The 18,319-nt window shown below is 41.5% G+C and overlaps 2 protein-coding genes across 6 annotated transcripts in view; one reads left to right on the top strand and one right to left on the bottom strand.

The window, feature by feature from the left end:
• Nucleotides 1–244: 244 nt before the first annotated feature.
• On the bottom strand, nt 245–9,383 carry tkfc (triokinase/FMN cyclase). Of its 3 annotated transcripts, none has more exons than XM_084542827.1 (17): nt 9,306–9,383; nt 8,792–8,918; nt 8,597–8,701; nt 6,462–6,649; nt 5,794–5,872; nt 5,618–5,707; nt 5,141–5,175; nt 4,766–4,850; nt 4,597–4,686; nt 3,724–3,840; nt 3,307–3,426; nt 2,854–2,991; nt 2,673–2,779; nt 2,487–2,593; nt 1,786–1,819; nt 1,585–1,677; nt 245–1,466 (listed from the first exon to the last, which is right to left on the bottom strand). In XM_084542827.1, the coding sequence occupies exons 1-17, from the start codon at nt 9,309–9,311 to the stop codon at nt 1,308–1,310; spliced, it is 1,680 nt and encodes a 559-aa protein (XP_084398953.1). In that variant the 5' UTR covers nt 9,312–9,383; the 3' UTR covers nt 245–1,307. The 3 variants fall into 3 exon arrangements, 2 of the variants coding, with proteins under 2 accessions (XP_084398953.1, XP_084398954.1); XR_014699010.1 differs by having other exon boundaries at nt 1,329–1,466; nt 1,585–1,703; XM_084542828.1 differs by lacking the exon at nt 245–1,466 and having other exon boundaries at nt 1,585–1,703; nt 2,487–2,779.
• Nucleotides 9,384–9,810: 427 nt separating this feature from the next.
• exoc6b (exocyst complex component 6B) overlaps nt 9,811–18,319 on the top strand; it is a 111,319-nt gene continuing 102,810 nt past the window's right edge. For 2 of the 3 annotated variants that reach the window (XR_014699168.1, XM_084548408.1), the window contains exon 1: nt 9,811–10,158. Coding sequence is in view for 2 of the 3 variants with exons in the window: in XM_084548408.1 (XP_084404534.1) it covers nt 10,070–10,158 (89 nt within the window). In the remaining variant the exon portion in view is untranslated. The remainder of the gene's footprint in view (nt 10,159–18,319) is intronic. The other variant, XM_084548407.1, reaches the window with a different exon arrangement.

Here is an 18,319-nt window from a genome sequence, read left to right as displayed (position 1 = left end):
AAAATGATTGATTACAATTTTCAGTTAACAAGGAATGTCTCAGTGCACCCTGCAGTCACATACAAGTATCAAATATTATTTATTGACAGTGTTGCCTAGATATTGTATATTTAAAAAAAAATATATAGTATAGTACATAAATCTGCATATTTATTTTTCTGTGTGGGGATATTCGAGTCATGATTTAGTCGTGTATTCAAGCACTATAAAAAAATCACGAGTTCTTTTTTTTTTTTTTTTTTAGTTTATTTGATAGGGACAATGCAGGTTAACATAGTAACACTTCCACTCGTTACAAACAAGTCAATGTGACTGATGTTCTGCATACAGAGATTATAGCTAATGCTAGTTTCCAACTCCCGTCCCTAGTTAGGCTTTTAAAAGAAAAAAGAAAGCAAGAAGAAAGACATCAAAACTACATAATACAATAAAATGTACAATACATCTGAAATCATACCAAGTCATGAACCATTTTATCTTATTATGCTTGGGTTCTTTATTTGTTAGTTTATTTAAATGCTTCCAAAGGGATGCAGAATTGCCTTTAGCCTTCTCTATTAACTGAGAGAAATAGGAAGCTTTTGCCTTTCTTAAAGCCATTGTCACTTTATTTCTAAGTCCTTTGTAAATAAGGAGATCAGTGGACCGTCCACTTGACAGAGCTGTTTTGAGGGCGAGATCTCTTTTTTTCATAAGTAGGAAGATCTCACTGTTTAACCAGGGTAGGCGTGTCTTCCTCTGTGAATGTTTCATTTTCACAGTGTATTTCTCCGCCACCCTTGTCAAGCTATCAGTCAATGAATTACAACATATATCAACATCATCCATTTGCAGAATATTGTCCCAGTTAATACCTTTAATATCCTTCTCCATCTGTATGATTTTAGTCTTGGGGATTCCCATTCTTGTTTTTTCTGGAACTTTGCAGGGATATATCTGGAGGCGTTTTTTTGATAGTTTCCTTACAGCCAGAGTCATGTTATGATCAGATAATCCCGTTATTAAATTATATATTCTTGTTATCCGTTCCTCTCTATTGGAGAAAATTAGATCTTAAATGCTTAATCCGATTTGAAACACAATATCTGTGTTTTTGTTGCTTGTTTTAGATCATGAGTGGAACATTTTCTGCTGACAATTTACCGAAGCATACTACCAGGTTTTAGACTTGTTAGAGTATTTCCTGCATGTACTGTGTCAAAATTAGAGTGCAAAAAACGATTCGTTAAGTAGTGAACATGTAATCATGTTATTTTCTTGTGATAGCAGAAAATCCTATCAATCCTGCTAATATCCTGGCTGCTGCCTCACTTCTGCCCCTCTAGCACCTCCAGGACAGCTTTCAAGATGGCTGCTACGGCCACAGCGCCGGGGTCGGGAAGGGTGACCCGGTCAGCTGCGATGTAGCTGGCTCGACCAGCTCTCGCTGTGAGGTTACGGGTCCCCTCTGCCCCAACAGCTGCTCTCTGGGCAGTCATAGAGTGGAGAAACATTTTTTAGAGAATCTGGAGACATTTGTGAATCACTGCAAGCAGTTAAAAATGTCCACCTGGTGGCACTGTAGGCATATGAATATTACTCTACCTCCACAGCAGTCTGTAGAATAGTCATCTGTCCACTAGGTGGGGCTGTGGTCAACTTCATCAGCTCATCCACTGCTGGACACAAGGAATCCAACTACAGGGTGAGAGGTATAAACAGACCTGAGAAAATGATTTCATTGCAGAAGACTGGAAACATAATTAAATCAGTACATTTAAATTACATAAAATATCTCTTTCTCACCATTGTTCTATCTCCGGTGTCGGCGCCGCCATATCTGGATGACACAAGATTGCACTTTTAGGTATTAATATTCACAACAGTTAATAGTTGTTTAGCCTGAGGAGGGATGGAACTCCATGTGTTGCAAGTAAGCAACAGACTAAATAAACGAAACTTATCAGAAATGGAAAATGCATCAGCATTATAATTATTTTACGTGTATTTTGGTTTCCCATCCACTAACACGGAGGAGGTGGAGCTTATGACCTATACTGCAGCCAGACACCAGGGGGAGCTCTACTTGATTCGGCTTCATTTTTGAGGAGCTGTTCTGTCGTCCATCTTTATACAGTCTATACACGTAACTGCCGACCTTTGGCTTGGTGAGACTTAAACAGAAAAAGCCTCAAAATATAATACTTACAATATAATTAACATATTTACAATACAATAAAAAAAGAAAAGCTTCAAATCACAATCAGGTAGTTATAAAAATATCAAATTTTCGAACTAGTCCACATAATTGAATCTAGCCAAATGACTTTTTCATGTGATCAAAAGCTCCAGGACATAAATGGACCTTGTGGAGAGAATTTGTCATTTACTGTTGGATGATTCAACTGTGACGTCCTCCTAGAGATCATGTGATACGACTCAAAGCTGTGGGAGGGAAGAAATCCATTCGGCAACACCAACAAAGACAGTGTCAAATAGCCCTGCACCTTCTCATGGCTTGCATCCCAGCATGCATTGCACCAGCCCAGGCTGCAGCATTGCTCCGCCCCTCGGACAAATGACCAGCCGCTGAGGTGAGGAACAGACTGTACAACTGAAAGGTAAAGAGGATGAGTTTGTGTACTTGTGTAAGTAAAGATAGCACTGGCTGTAACTTCATACAGCGAACCCACCGCTCCTGAAGACCCGCCCATTTTCTCCTGCACCAATCCGGCAAGGACCAACAGCAGTTGCCCAGGGCAGCCAGGTACCACGTGATCCTGGAGCCACCCCTGGATAGCTGAAAGAGTGTTTTAAAAAATCTCAGAAGATAGTCATTTGTGCTGCTGCTGATACTACAACACAGTTTCCTACCTCTAGCAGCCTGCGCATGAGTGTTACCGCAGTCTCCGTCCCCAGAAGCACGGTCCAAGGAGTTGAGTTCCTCCTGCTTTTCCAACAGAGTGGAACAAACTTTCTCTAACACTTTACGCATCACGTCACTCAGGGGACCTGGCAAAAACAAAACGAGGACATTCGTTAGGGCGTTATTTTTTGTGTATATAATAACCACAAATTACTTGACATGACTGTTCTTCTTCATGTTCTCCTTAAAAATGGGCAAAGGATCACGGAGAACAACAAGTGGCAACCCCCATAAACTGTTAAATCATGCTGCAGCTCCTCTAATGGCCACTAGATGGCTGTATTAAAATAAATGAAAAAAAATTTACCTGAACAATGTATAGATTACAGATTACTTTATCCAGACAATTTCACGATTGAGGCAATTTGTGTGGCATTTATTAACAACATAAAGACACTAACCTTCAGAGTGTGCACCGTCCTGTGGCCGTGTGCTCATGACCGGAGGCTGTGTGATGTAGCTGCGTCCACTCACGCATGCACTGCTGAGGTTTGGCCAGGCGGGGGCAGTAGTCTTAGCGTCTGGATGGTGTAGGGAAGGTTAATATGCGTCTGATGGCTAAAACTAGCTTAACCTAAACTGGCGAACAAAATGTTTGTTTTATCTCCACAGTTTAATCGAAATAATAAAGTCTTCATTGTACAGCATTTCTAGCTAGGCTAACCTGTCCATACCCCAAATCTGAGATATAGGTCAATGTTCATATTTGACCATACTGACCCAAAACAATATTCCTATTACGTTAGAGTTCGGCTATTAGCCAACAAAAGTGTCCTCAAAAGTGTTTAAAAGACAAACCAGCAACCTTGAACTCTTACCAAACAATCTCAGCATTTCTGTGTCGACCTTCATCAGACTCAGCGACACTCCCGCCATCTCCAGTGAAGTCATGAACGACCCGGTCATCACCCTGGCAACCACTGCCCCACGGCTTTCTGTAAGCAACCATGGAAACCACCAATCACATTGAAGGGGGACATATGACATATTTACGGCTACTACGGATACAAACGTGCAAATTATTGGAAAAACTGACGAAACAATTCCACATAAATAATAAAACTGTAGAAAATATTTATCCTTTGAGTTAATTAATACTCATAATAAAATATAGATATAAATACATATTTGTTTAGCTAGCTAGGTATAGTCAGTTAGCAGCACACACTTTTGGGGTTAGAATTTACTCTATTGTCCACACTCCGAAGCACAAGGTGGTGGTAATGTAACTACATGTAAGCACTTATCTCTTCAGGTCCCAAGCTTAAAGTTTAATGAATGTAAACCATAAACTGTATAAAGACGGACGACAGAACAGCTCCTTAAAAGTGAAGCTAAAGCAAGTAGAGCTCCCCCTGGTGTCTGGCTGCAGTATAGGTCATAAGCTCCACCCCCTCCATGTTAGTGGATGGGACTTGGGCCAAACTAAAACACTAAAATACACATCAAATAATTATTATTATTACTTTTTGTTTTTAAGGATAGTTTGTCTCATTTTAGGTTGTTAACATAATACCAATGCATGTCATTTTTTCTGATAAATTTCGTTTTAGTTCGTAATTAGAAACACAATGTGACATCATGATGACTGCCATTTGTGAAGTGGAGACGCACTGTTCATATTTATTTACAGTCTATGTTGTAAACCCACAAACACAGACAAGAAAGTCAAACCCGCACACTCTGCTCACCCAGGCAGACGACGGCAGATCTAGTAACCACGGCCATCTCCAGGCAGGACAGAGCCCCCAGGTTGTTCACACACACAACCACCGTATCTCCTGTGCAAAACAATAAAGTTAAATAAAAAGCAGCTCAACTCAAAATCTAAATAATAAAACAATATTATAATTAGAGGACCTGATTTCAGTGGCAGATGCGATTGGCTGTTTGGATTTGTCATATGATCTATCATGGTCTTCACCACCTCATCGGCAGAGGCCACCTGAGTGACAAGATAAACAGATCACTCAACATTTACAGTGCCACTTAAAAATAAAAAATAAATCTAAATTTCTATAGTCACAGTGGTATATTTGTATATTCAGGAAAATTAGCTAAAATTACATATCTGTTAGGTGAAAAGTAAGTGCACCTTTAGGATTATAAATTAGAGTTCATCTGTTCATCTGTTTTCAATCAATGTGAAGCAATGAAGCCAGAATGTTCTTACTTTTAAAAACTTTAAAGTAGTACTGTAAATTATACCTTTAAGATGCTTTAAAACTGACCCACCTTTGACCTCTTGATTCCAGGTTCACCATGAATTCCTAAAGGATGGGTGGAAAACACATTTCCATATATTTAGAAAGTTTAACAGCAAAATGCACCAAGCTACCTGTATGTTGTTTCTGCAAAGACAAGATGCTGAAATTGACCTTCAGAGTATTTAATCACACAACACTATATATCAGGGAGTATGAGTAACATATTTTGTGCCATTTGAGAGAAATGTCCCTTTAAATTTACTTCATTTCATGTGGAGTTTGCTTCACCTGCTTTTCCATGTTATTTCTCACGTTTGAACCATGAGAGCAACAAGCCACCACTAGAGGGGTGCTATTGAGTTGTTTCCTTAAAGTATGAATACACGCATGTGTAGTTTCAGGTGAGTTTGCTTCAAGATATAAACTGTCTACAGCCCTGGACATGTTCTCACTCTCAACAATAACACCTGCTCTCCTCCTCCATCCTCCTCTCATCGTCCCTCACCCAGTCCCAGCTCCATGTCTCCTGGCAGCAGATCAAATGAAGGCAGACAGCCTGGAACACTGCATGGAGACAGACTCATACCGAGCGTACCTGGAATACGAGAATCAGCGAAATGGATTTTTATGAAAAGCATCTTAGCAGATAAAAAAAACAAAACAAAACAAAAAAAGACTCACCGATCCCCTTCAAAACCTCTGTCACCTTGGAAACAATCTGGTCCAATGAGCAGCCTTCTTCTGCCAAGGCACCTGCCAGCTGCCATGAAGAGCAACCAGATGTTTAAAGACTTTTATTTAAAAAAGCAACATCCACATAATCAAGCTCAGGTGTCTTTGGAACCCTGACAATACACTAAACTGACTTCTATAAGATAAATCTTATGCAAAAGAAGCAGCTACGTTCACTAAATTCTCAAATATCATTCATCTGTCACTATTAATGTGTAGTTCTTGTTTTGATTATTGTTCCTTTTTTAATTCAGAGCCTCATTTTCCTATTTTGGATCTGCAAAAAATGTAATAATAATAAATTAATAAATTGCCTCATAACATTTACCGTGGTTTGGATACTATATAAGGAAGATTTTGTTTGATGAAATAATTCTAAAAAGGGAACACACTGAAGTGTATTTACAGTTCTCAAGATAAGATATAGGACATGATAAGAGTTTTCTGAAGCTTTTAACTGCATTTTACGGCCTTCCTCTGCAGATGGAGTTTGCTCAAAGCCAGCTTAGTTACTAATGACTAAGCAGAGATGAGATTGAAAGCTCTGAAGAAAGATAATCTAACTTCCATTTCCTAGTCAAATCAATCATAACCAACATAAAGTTGCGTTTGTGCACCTTGTGTATGAAGATGGTGCCGCACAGGCCTCTTCTACCGGCCTTGCTGGGTTGGTCGAAGGCACAGTCCTCGGCCACTATCACCATGTCAACGGAGACGCCATGGTTACGGGCCTGCTCTGCAGCCAGTCCAAAGTTGAGGCGGTCTCCGGTGTAGTTCTTCACAATGAGAAGGACCCCGGAGGCTCCTGAGGGACGAAGAACGTTGTCATTCAATAATTAATAAGGGACAATTAACAAGGCCAAGAGCGCTCTGGAGCAAGTTTTCATCCAGGATGTCTCTGTACATTGCTACATTCATCTTTCCCTCTATCCTGACTAGTCTCCCAGTTCCTGCAGCTGAAAAACATCCCCACAGCATGATGCTGCCACCACCATGCTTCACTGTAGGGATGGTATTGGCCTGGTGATGAGCGGTGCCTGGTTTCCTCCAAACATGACGCCTGGTATCCACGCCAAAGAGTTCAATCTTTGTCTCATCAGACCAGAATATTTTGTTCCTCATGGTCTGAGAGTGCTTCAGGTGCCCTTTGGCAAATTCCAGGCAGGCTGCCATGTGCCTTTTACTAAGGAGCGGCTTCTGTTTGGCCGCTCTAGCATACAGGCCTAATTGGTGGATTGCTGCGGAGATGGTTGTCCTTCTGGACGGTTCTCCTCTCTCCACAGAAAAATGCTGGAACTCTAACAGAGTGACCATCGGGTTCTTGGTCACCTCCCTAGTCCCCTTCTCCCCTGATCGCTCAGTTTAGATGGCCGGCCAGCTCTAGGAAGAGCCTTGGTGGTTCCAAACTTCTTCCATTTGTGGATGATGGAGGCCACTGTGCTCATTGGGACCTTTAAAGCAGAAGAAATCTTCCTGTACCCTTTCCCAGATTTGTGCCTCAAGACAATCCTGTCTCGGAGGTCTACAGATAATTCCTTTGACTTCCTGCTTGGTTTGTGCTCTGACATGCACTGTCAACTGGGGGACCTTGTGAGGGAGCTGCACTCAGACCAGCTCATTCTGTGGCGGGTAAAAACATCAATCCCTAACAGACCTTAAACAGACTGATGTGTGCCTTTCCAGATCATGTCCAATCAGCTGAATTTACCACAGGTGGACTCCAATTCACCTTTGGCTAAGCCACACCCTAGAATGTAGATTGACCAATCACAGCCAAGAGAGCTCCCACAGGGGTCCGACACTTTTTCCACAGCGCTCCATTGACTTTAACGCAGGCGTCTCATATTTTCGGTCTCGGCAGGCTATACTGTCGGTATATATCCAGGGTATGGATAAGCCCAATGATGTGCGCGCAAAACCCTGTGGAGCTAACCAAAACATCACCGTTACAGCTTAAGTTGCATAGTTGTTGATACGCTAGCACACGCTGAAGAAATACAACGTTATACGTGCGTAACGTTAGTCCGTTTGCTTCGTAATAACGATTATAGAAGTGAATAGAGACGTACCCAGCTTTGCATGAACAATGTTGCTCCTTGATATTGTCAGTCCCAGCCTCCGTCTCGATTAATAGGATATGCGGTGGTTAATTTTTTTGACTGTGACCGGTATGCTTTTGCCTCTATTTGGATGCCTTGTTGTTCGTTGCGTTTCACTTGTATGTCCTGAATATAGCCTTAGAACGCATATTGCAGCCCCTTTTGCCTACTTCTATCGGACACTTTATTTGCTGCTTTATAAAAGTTTGACAAAAGTTCAGCAGGAAGAGCTGTCACAGCATAAGCCATGTTGATACCAGAGCCTTATAGATAACCAGAAAACCACAGCCCAGAAGAGAATGTCGGACGTAGCAACAGTAACTAAGGGGGGCGGGGCTTAGCCAAAGGCGAATTAAGCTGTAGAAACATCTCAAGGATGATCAGTGGAAACAGGATGTACCTGAGCTCAATTTGAGCTTCATGGCAAAGGCTGTGAATACTTATGTACATGTGATTTCTTATTTTTCTTATTTTTAATAAATCTGCAAAAACCTCAAAACAAAAATTCTCGTTGTCATTACGGGGTGTTGTATGCAGAAATTTGAGGTAAAAAATGAATTTAATCTATTTTGGAATCAAGCTGTAACAAAACAAAAGGTGGAAAAAGTGAAGTGCTGTGAATACTTTCCAGATGTACTGTATACATATATTACCTGCACTATGCAAGGATAGGATGGCGGCCAGGATGCTGGCAGGAGGCGGAGATGCAAACACTCCACCTGCCACAGCTGCTGACAGCATACCAGCACCGATATAACCTGAAGACACAGGGGACAGGGAGTAAACTGTGAGAAATCAGACATATTTAAACATGCTCTGTGATTCTTTTCAAAACATAAAACTCCTACCTCCGTGTGCCGGCTCGTGTCCCGACCCTCCCCCAGACAGCAGGGCCACTTTGCCCCTCAGGCTGTCCAGGTCAGACTGAGCCTCGTCCACACAGCTGTCCACTGAATTGATCAACTTCTTCTGAGGCTGAGGAAGAAAGACAGAAATAAACTCCAAAATCCAGCTTAATTACATGACATTGGTGCAATATTTGCATTGATTCTTGTCTGTGTTTGTGCAAATGACATCAGAACGGTGGCATGAAAACCAGTAAACACAAATAACTCAAAGTTTACATAAGGTGCGTAGTAAAGTTTTATTTGGACCTACAACACGGTGTAAAGTTCATTCATCACTTTGCATGGACTCTGATCCCGTTGACGGAACAAGAGAAGCACTGCTAGCTCAGCCAGGCTAACAACACGCTCCTGTCGCCCTTAATGTCATGCCAAATTAACGCTGAGTCAAACCCTCTACTCAGTGCACGTTTTCAGTAATGATCAGTAAGGTGTTATCAATGCATTTGTTATTTACCTCCATTATAACTTTTCTTGCTTCCCTTCCCTTCCGAGAGCACGTTGAACAAACACCGTTAAGTTAGCGGGATTTGGTCCGTAAAACACCGTATGTTGTGCAAAAGTGCCTACAAAATAAAAGCGAAACATTACTTTTTATAAATTTGCAGAAGGGTAAATGCACAGTTCAAGGACGCTGTACGAATAGAAAATACTATGCAGCGATATCATGCAGCGAAACAAACCCATATATTTTCAGGTAAGCTGAAATGAGTGCAGGCAGAGTTCTACTGCCGTTTTATTTTGAAAAACTACAAGGAAGTAACCGTTACTGGAAGCAACTTACAAAAAATAAATATTCATGAGACGACAGTAACTTCCCACTTCCCACTTTATATTTTGGGTAAATTGAACTAGACTGGAAGGGAGTTTACTTTTTATGTGCGTGCTGCTGAATGTCTTCCTGAGTCGTCATCTTCATAAATAATACCTAAATAAATAAATAAATACATGTTTCGATTTAATGAATTTAATTCACAGGATGTATTAATTTAAGTACACATTTGATTCTCCATATACCCTGTTAAATAGGTTAAAACTGGAATCATCAGAACAGCGGCGTCGCTCTTGACAGGGTGGAGGAAACCCCGCTCACTCGGGCTGCTCCGATAAGACATCGAGCCAACCCCCTTCAAGTTCCTCCTGCATGACGCACGGCGCTGTCCGCACAGCTCAGCTCACTCAGCTCAGCTCAGCTCGGAACCGTCCGGAGCAACATGCAGGATGGCGAGTGTGGAGGCAGCCGCCGAACACGAACGCATCTTGCGGGAAATCGAGAGCACAGACACCAACTGTATCGGCCCGACCCTACGGTGAGTGCGTGCCCCGCTGCTAACCCTCTCCCCGGTGGACGCGGCTGAACCCCCGGCGTCACCCAGCTGTGGGGGGCTAGCTGCGACTAGCGACTCCTTAGGGACTCCCGAGAGCTGGATCAAAACTTTAACTGGCAAGCATCCATTATCGGACATCTAGCCGGCTGAGTTTAGCAATCACTAAAGCTAAATAATTTACACCACGAACCAATACGTCTAAGCCTTAACAGCGACTCTCGTTTTTTTATGAGCCAGCATAATGTTTCTAAGTTATCTTTTCGGCTTGTTTGCTAATGTTTGGCAGTTATTCCACAGGCTTTCCAGCAACTTAGGCTAACACTAGCTTACCTAGCTAACTAATTGGCATTCTGCTCAGTGGAGTCAGAGCTCCCCGTGGGAAACGATGTTGTTTCTGGTAACCCCCTGTTCCCCTTTCTTGTGTTTACCACATTCGTTGGTAAAATTGAATTATGTTTTTCGTGTTGCTGCTTTAAACAGTGGCAGCTAGCTTGCTAGGTGGTTAGCAGCAGCTAAGTTGGAGCATATCAAGGAGTGTCAAGTGCAGCAGCCTGGACAAACCCTGCCTCTGTGTGTGTGTACACAATGAATGAGAGGTGTTGTCCCTTTCAAACACTCTTGGGCTCATTTTTCAGAGTGATAAAATGGCCCTACGCTGCACACAGAGGGGTAATTGTTGATGTTTGTCATGCTCACCACTAAGTGCCTGGACTGTTGGTCAATAACTCAGTGGAAAAGCTTTCAGGCTGAATTTCTTTCCTTGTTCCTTTTTTTTTTTTTTTTTTTTGCATGGTGTCACATACCATTAGTGGGGAGGATGTGCTCGTAATGAAGCTGCACTTGGACCTGAAATGGGTCGTGGCCCTGTTTTCGTTCAGCTTAAAGGCCAGACTTCCAAAACAAACGCAGTTCTTGCATGCCATGGACGTGGCATCACCTAAAGATAAAGTTAAAATAAAGACAGCAGGACTTGCTGCGCTTTTCTTGAGGACCCCTCTGTCACTGATGGTAAATTTAGGTTTATATTAGGATCGTCTGTGGGTGTTGTTCACCTGAACCTCGCATAAGTAGGGGCTGTTCACAACCAGATTGTAACATGCAATAAGGAAATGTCCATATCAATAAAGCAACTGGCTCATCACCCATCTCTTTTTGCAGTCTCTGGTTGCCCAGGTAACCCTGTTGTATAGTTGCCTCTTCAAATGTTTCCAAGATAAACAAGCAGAATATAAAAATATTGCTCGTGTATTGACATAGCTTGCTTTTATTGCTGCCACAGCTTCATTTGAAAAGGAACCATTGTCAGTGCTGTTGCTGCCCTATTTGGAAATTTGGTTGTACGAGTCAAAATACTGGACAGTGTGTAAATGTTCGGGGCAACTCTTTATTTCTTATCTTGGTACATTTCAAATTAGTTTTGTTGCCAGATTGCTGCTTATATCTTGTGTGTGCGCCTCTAAAGATTCATCATTATCAACATATACTGTCAACAAAAATAATTTTCTTATTCATTGGTTTCTATCGCTGACTTGGCCATAATGATTGAGGCAAAGAATGATAGTCTCCCAAAAGTTTTTCCGCAAAGAAACGACTTTGGATCCCACCAATAAAGTATATGACAGAAAGAAGAGCTAGGACACTGTTGAGTTCCACAAACCTTTTTTTAATCACACCAGAAAATCACAGCGTTAGAAAATTCAAAAATTTCCCAAACACTGTGTCATGTATCACTCTGGAAAAGAATTTGGAGGTAATAGTAGCTGCATCCTTCATCATCTGTTATTTTAATCTACAAAACCCTCTCTTTTAGGCGTCCTAAATATAGCTAATGTTGTCGCTGACGGTTCCAAACATAGACTGTGATAAGTGTGTACACAGGGTGAAGTGGAAATGCTGAGAGTGAGTCGGACAGAGGCGCTGGAAGATGAAACATCACACAGTGGTGTGGGTAGACTTTCCAGGGTGGCGCTGAACGGGACACACTCCTCGGAGCAGAATGTGGCAGCCAGAGGTGTCACACAATGTTGTCAAGTTATACAGGCGACTGGACCTTGACTGGGCTGGCATACACAGACTCTTACCTCAGCTTGCCTCCCACTGGGCACAGTAATTGGCCTTAATAGCAACTTATTAAAATGGCCTTCAGGAAATTCCCAACAGAGAGGGATGCGACGGAAAAAATAACTTTGAAACACAACTTTGATAAGCCTTTAATAGCCTAGTTCCTCTGCTGTATTTCCTTTGTTCATTCTCTGCCAATTCCCTCTGTGAAAACAAATGCCCCCATTTACATCTGTTTGTTACAGTTCCTCAAATGTTTACCGTGAGGAAACATGGTCCAGCACTTTGGTTCCTACCACTACGAGCGTTGGGTGAACCCAGTCAGAGTGCCGATGGTATTTTCTTTTCAAATAGAGAGCTGTGACGTCAGTATACCAACAACACTTGCGTCGATACACATTTGTGGTGGGGGTCTAGTGACCAACTGTTTGCCAGACAGTGACTGGTGAATTGCTTTATATTAACATGCATTGCGTTAGGTTACAGGTGAACAACACCCACAGACTTTGCCAATATAAACCTAAACTCCCCACCAGTCATTTAGACCTGAAGAAGCCACATGGATGAAATGTCTTCATAAAAGCTCAGCAAGTCCATTTGCCTTTGTTTGTACCAAGACCTGGATGAACAAGAATCTTTACAGATATTAAACGCCGTCGGAGTGAAATGATTCTGCTGCTCTGCCTCCCTCAGTGCCTTTTCCCAAGACCAAGACTCTCCAAACAGCTAGGAAAAAACCAGACTGGCAGTGTGTGAGTGTTTCCTTGCAGCAGTAGTGTGCAGGTCGAGGCTAGCCACAGAATTCCTCCTTGACGGGAAGAATAAGTCGGCATAAATATGACAGGAGCAGCACTCCTGAAGCGAGCTTCCCTGAGGTAATCACTCACCTAAATGCTGCAAGTTCCCGGGTGTCATTATGTGTTCCTCTTTGTGGAGCTGTTAAATACTGTCATGTACTTGTGTATTAGAAGGTGTTAATCTGATGCAAATCATTTAGTGAAGTCCTTGGTGAGATTTAAAAACATTTTTACTGACTTTGGACATTGCAGAAAATCAATTTGTGTTGTTGTAGTTACTTCAATGCAGAGAGGTATTGCAAAACCTAGAAGTAGATATTCATATTTCTTCCAATATAGACGGTGTTTTTGTAGACCTTCAAGGTTCTCTGAAGGTAAAAAATGTTGTAAATCTGAAGCTAGTCACATTCACGCTTAGTGATATGTTTATAGCCAGGAAACTTGCACAACAGTTCAGTTATTATCATCAATATCAGCAACATCTATTGGCATCATTCAGTATATTTTACCATTCAAAAGCATGTTTGATGTATCAAAGGGAAACCTTGGAGCATTAATACTACAGTTGGTTGCGTTCTATTATCTCAGGGTTAGAATGGATACAGTGGGTTGGTCTTGAAAATTTTCACCTCAGGGCCAAAGATCAAACAAATTTATCTCCTTATGAATCAAAAGCATCATGGAGATTCCTTTTCATTTTCTTCTTCTAAAATAGACAACAAAGTCTAAAATCTCTCTGGCTGCTGCATCCTTATTATTGTCGGCCACAAACTGCAAACTAAACGTGTTCAGGGGCCAGTGTGCAGAGTTTAGAAAGTACTACCCCTTTACCTTGACTGGGAACATCTTTCATCCGGCTTTGCTTTTGTCCAGCTCTTCTCTGTCATCATATGTCTTAGATTCAAATTGCTGGCAGCCACTCATCAGCTATAAGGCCTGACTTAGCTCTCACGTTTTTGGATGGTTTCGCATGACTAGGTTTTTGTCCATTTCTGTGCTGACGCTCAAAATTGTAAGTTGTATCTGTCTGTGTCAGTGTTTTCTTCTGTCTACTGTCGAGAAAAAACAAGCAATTTAAAGATGTCACTTTGGGCTCTGGGAAACTGTAATGGCTTGGTAGTAAGTTAATATCCCAGACATTTCTCTCTCTTTGCTTCTGTATGCGTGTGCATCAAATTCCCTGCTTTACAGTAACCATGCATCATATCTGCAGACTTTATTTATATATATATAGTTTAATGAGTTGTAGAGGGTTTATGTCTCGCTGTTTCTGTTTTCTTCCTCTCTTCCTGCTTCTCGATGAGGGAGTCCACTCAATAGCAATTATCTAGATATAAACACAGATAACAAACGGGACAGAGACGCTGCAAAAAAGCAAGGGTGGTGGGAGAATGACACGGTCGACAAGCTGGGAAGACATAGTGACGTATGAAGTCATGACAGAGCAGTTCAAGCGGGACAGGCAGGAAGATTCAGCAAACGAAGTAGGCAACAAAGGTTGACTGTGACGTTGCTGGTTTCTGTACCAAAACGTTGCACTTGAACACAAACAAAGACTACAGCCAATGGACAACTGTTGACTTGGTATGTTGCCCTAAAGTGCTTTAAGGCTTTGCGACTAAAAGATTATTTTTTTAAATGAAAGTATCAACTATTTTCTGAGTAGTTGATTGTAGCATTACATATACCTGAAGTTTTCCTTATAAATGTTATTCAGATATAATGATGCAATATTTAAACACGATGTCCATGAATGAAGCCAAATTATACTGTTCAGCAAAAGTTCAGATTAATTGAGTGTAATGAATTGAGATGTTTGACAGTATTCTGTCACTAATTAGTGCACAAAGAGTATGTTTGTTTTCTGTGCTGACATGCTAGCGATTAGCAACCCGGTTAGCATCTGCTCACGGGTCTCTGTTGAGTTCTTTTCTCAAAAACAACTGATGATGCACAACAACGACCCCTAAGGCTGTGACCACCAATCAACCATCAGAATTAATACAGCATAATAGTCAAACTATTCAGCGGCTCAGTCACAGTTGGGAGTCGTTTCAGTTTGATTAAATGTACAGCTACTTTGTCTCCTTTCGGGATTTTGGCAGGTTTGAGACACTGCTCCACTGCACGACAAAAAATGTCTTTCAAGCATCTGTCTTATATGTTTACTGAATGTCTTCACTTTAGACGTTCAGATAAGGTCTTTTTTAGTAAACTATCTGATGTGTCAAGGTAGTTTATGCAATTGGCGTATTTAAGTAGTCGTTGCAGCCATAATTACAATACATACATGCTGCTGTGTGGAAGTACTTTACTCTTCAAAATGAAGTCACTCAGATAGTAATTGGTAAAACATGTTGGTGTTTGGTGGTGGCGGTAAAAGATCTCTGTTCAATACTAACAACATGACCACCAAACCCCCTTAACTTAACCCCCACATTAACTTTGACAGTCCTGTTTAATGGACTTAATACAGTTGGAGAATACAAGGAAGACAAGAAAAGCCTTTTGGAATCTTCAGGGGAGGACATTTAAGACATTTAAGATTAGATCGAGACTCATATTGGGGAGCAAAAAGATTTGATTGGGACATCCCTGAAACACTCTAAAGGACAATTGTAAACACTTGTATAACTTGCTGACTTTGTGTTTTGCTTTAGATAAATGTTGTTAAGAATGCCAAGATTTAATCAGATCAGTCTGAATCTTGTCAGTTGTTGCTTCTTGTTAGTTATCTGTGTTTGTCCGTGGTTAAACTTGTTCTGAGGTGTGTCAGTCAGCTCCAGTTCTTCAGAAAGCAGGGAGAGGAATGGACGATAACTTTAAAAAGCTGCCTCTGTGTATGCGTGTGTGTGTGTGTGTGTGTGTGTGTGTCTGTCGATCTCCACCCTGTGTTTAACAGCATGCAGCTTGTGCGTTCCCTTAGATTTTACCATTAATGACAGAGAACGCTTATGGATGTGCTCATTATGCGGTTTCCTACTGTATGACCATGGAAAATGCTTAGTTCTGATTCTTTGGCAAATGTTCCTTTTAAAACATATTCCTGGACAGAGAAAGCACAACTCCAGATTTGTTCACAAGGTATTGCAGGTAACCATGGCAACAGTATTGATGCTTTAAAGAGCTAACTAAGCTGCTAAGAGTATTCTAACATAGGTTGTGTTTGTATGTCTTGTAACCATGGTACAAACATAATAATGCACTCTTTATTTCCAGTAGAACTAACACTTTGGTCCAGACTGAAATACTTTGACAAATATAACCCCAGACATGCATCCAGCACCGTCACAGGATAAACAGTTGGAGCTGTTGACCAAATTCTTGCAAACTCATGAAATTTCCCACAAGCCTTAACTGGTATCAGATGGTGCACATTAGGGATGTAACAAATTACCGATATGAATCGGAAATCGGTTTTGATTTAAAAGATGTGAGTGCATCGATACACAAGCCCCTGGACCGATCTAAATGTACCACGAACCGGTCGATGGCCCGATTACAAAGTTATGAATCGGGTTATTACCGTAATTTCCAGACTATAAGGCGCACCTGAATATAAGCCGCACCAGCTAAATTTTGGGGAAACTACAGATTGTTCCATATAAGCCGCACCCGACTATAAACCGCACCCAAGCCGCTGGTGTTTTAATGTTTAATTACCGTAAGAGTTTCTTCTACCACGGTGCAGTAACACGGCCGTTTACTGTATCAAAATAACCAGCCTACTATACCAGAAAAGTCAGCCAGATCGATCGCCTTTAACTTAAAAGCAGCTCTCGTACTGCATTTGGGCTCACTTGGTTTGTTTTGTTCTAGTTACCTGGCGCGAACTGTCTGTCTCGCTCCTGCGCTTCCATGATAGTGCGCCCCTGGTGACCGTTAGCTGTAAAAATCCATAATTCGTTGTATAAACCGCAGGGTCCAAAGCAAGTGACAAAAGTAGCGGCTTATAGTCCGGAATTTACGGTATATCAGCAATACAGCTAGAAGCCCCGCTTGCTTATTCTCTTTCTCTCTCTCTTTCCCGCAAAAATCTCGCGAGACTCTATTAAACTTATCACTATGAAGGTAAACAATATCACATTTTTAGGATTGATTTAGGAACATTCATAATGTAAAATGTCTACTTTAAACAAGGAACTATATCGGATTACTCTCTCGGCAGTTGAATCAGGTCAACTGGACTTGGTTTTTGTCTGTGTCTGCGGGCTAGTCAGACTTGCCTGCTAGTCTCTCGAACTGATGAAGCCACTTGGATAAGGAGCGAAACGTCTTCACAGACAAAAACCAAGTCCAGTTGACCTGATTCAATTGCCTAGAGATGCCTTTGACCTGGACAAATGAGAATTTGCACAGACTCATCGGATTACATCATATTGCACTGAATCGTACCGAATCGTACCGGATCGGATCGGATCGGATCAAATCCTACCGAATCGAATCGAATCGGTTGTTTTTAAAATGTATCCTTCCTGAATCGTTTCGTACCCCATGTATCTAGATACGTATCGAATCGTCTTATATTGGAGAGATGCACACCCCTAGTGCACATGGTAGTTTAAGTATGTTGCATTGCCTGCCACACAAGTTAGCATGTGCAAGTATCTTAGTTATATGTGTGTTATTACTAGGGTGGTGCTTATTAGGCTACACTATAGGTGTTGACCTGTGTCATACCTACGATGTAGATGCCCATGTAAAACCTTGCTTTAATCTGCTAGATTAGTAACACAGGCTTCAACATGGTCAGCATGGCAACCATTAGTTCTAGAGGGTCTGTTCAGACCTTGCATTAAGATCCGATCTGGGTGATACGATCACATAAAAGACAGGTGTGAACACCCCCAGGACACATTTCTGACCATATTTGGAGGTGGTCTGGGTTGCATGTGTCTGCATTCCTTTGGTAGTGTGAAAGCAATGCGTCCTGAGTTGCATTAAAGACCGCCTATACTCAGCAGGGGTGCTCCTGCATCAGCAGAGTTTTGCCTCATTCATTCAGAAAAGAAACACCCAACCACTATTATAAATGATCACCTGAAAAGAAAAAAGCACAGTTCGAGATGTTTGTTCATTAGTATTGACAGCCTTTTAAAATATTGTGTCCTTGTATTCGTTAACTAAAACATAAATAAATCTAAGTAAGAATTTATTAATGAAAGTATTTATTGTGAGGACATGATGTGGTCATGTTGATGCAGATTTCGTTGCACATGAAAACTTCCAGGGTTGGAGTTATCTGAGTTTTGTTCAAGGCTATCTAACATCAGGATGGAGATGGA

This window comes from Chelon labrosus, assembly GCF_963514085.1.
Source record: "Chelon labrosus genome assembly, chromosome: 1".
Taxonomy (NCBI): Eukaryota; Metazoa; Chordata; class Actinopteri; order Mugiliformes; family Mugilidae; genus Chelon; species Chelon labrosus.
Note: the sequence above shows the minus strand (reverse complement) of the source record. Positions and strands in the feature narration are given on the sequence as shown.

Coding starts and splice junctions, on each gene's coding strand:
- tkfc (XM_084542827.1), bottom strand. Junction 5,176..5,617: donor AGACATGGAGCTGGGACTGG/GTGAGGGACGAT, acceptor CCCATCCTTTAG/GAATTCATGGTGAACCTGGA. Junction 2,594..2,672: donor TGGGCGGGTCTTCAGGAGCG/GTGGGTTCGCTG, acceptor TTTACCTTTCAG/TTGTACAGTCTGTTCCTCAC.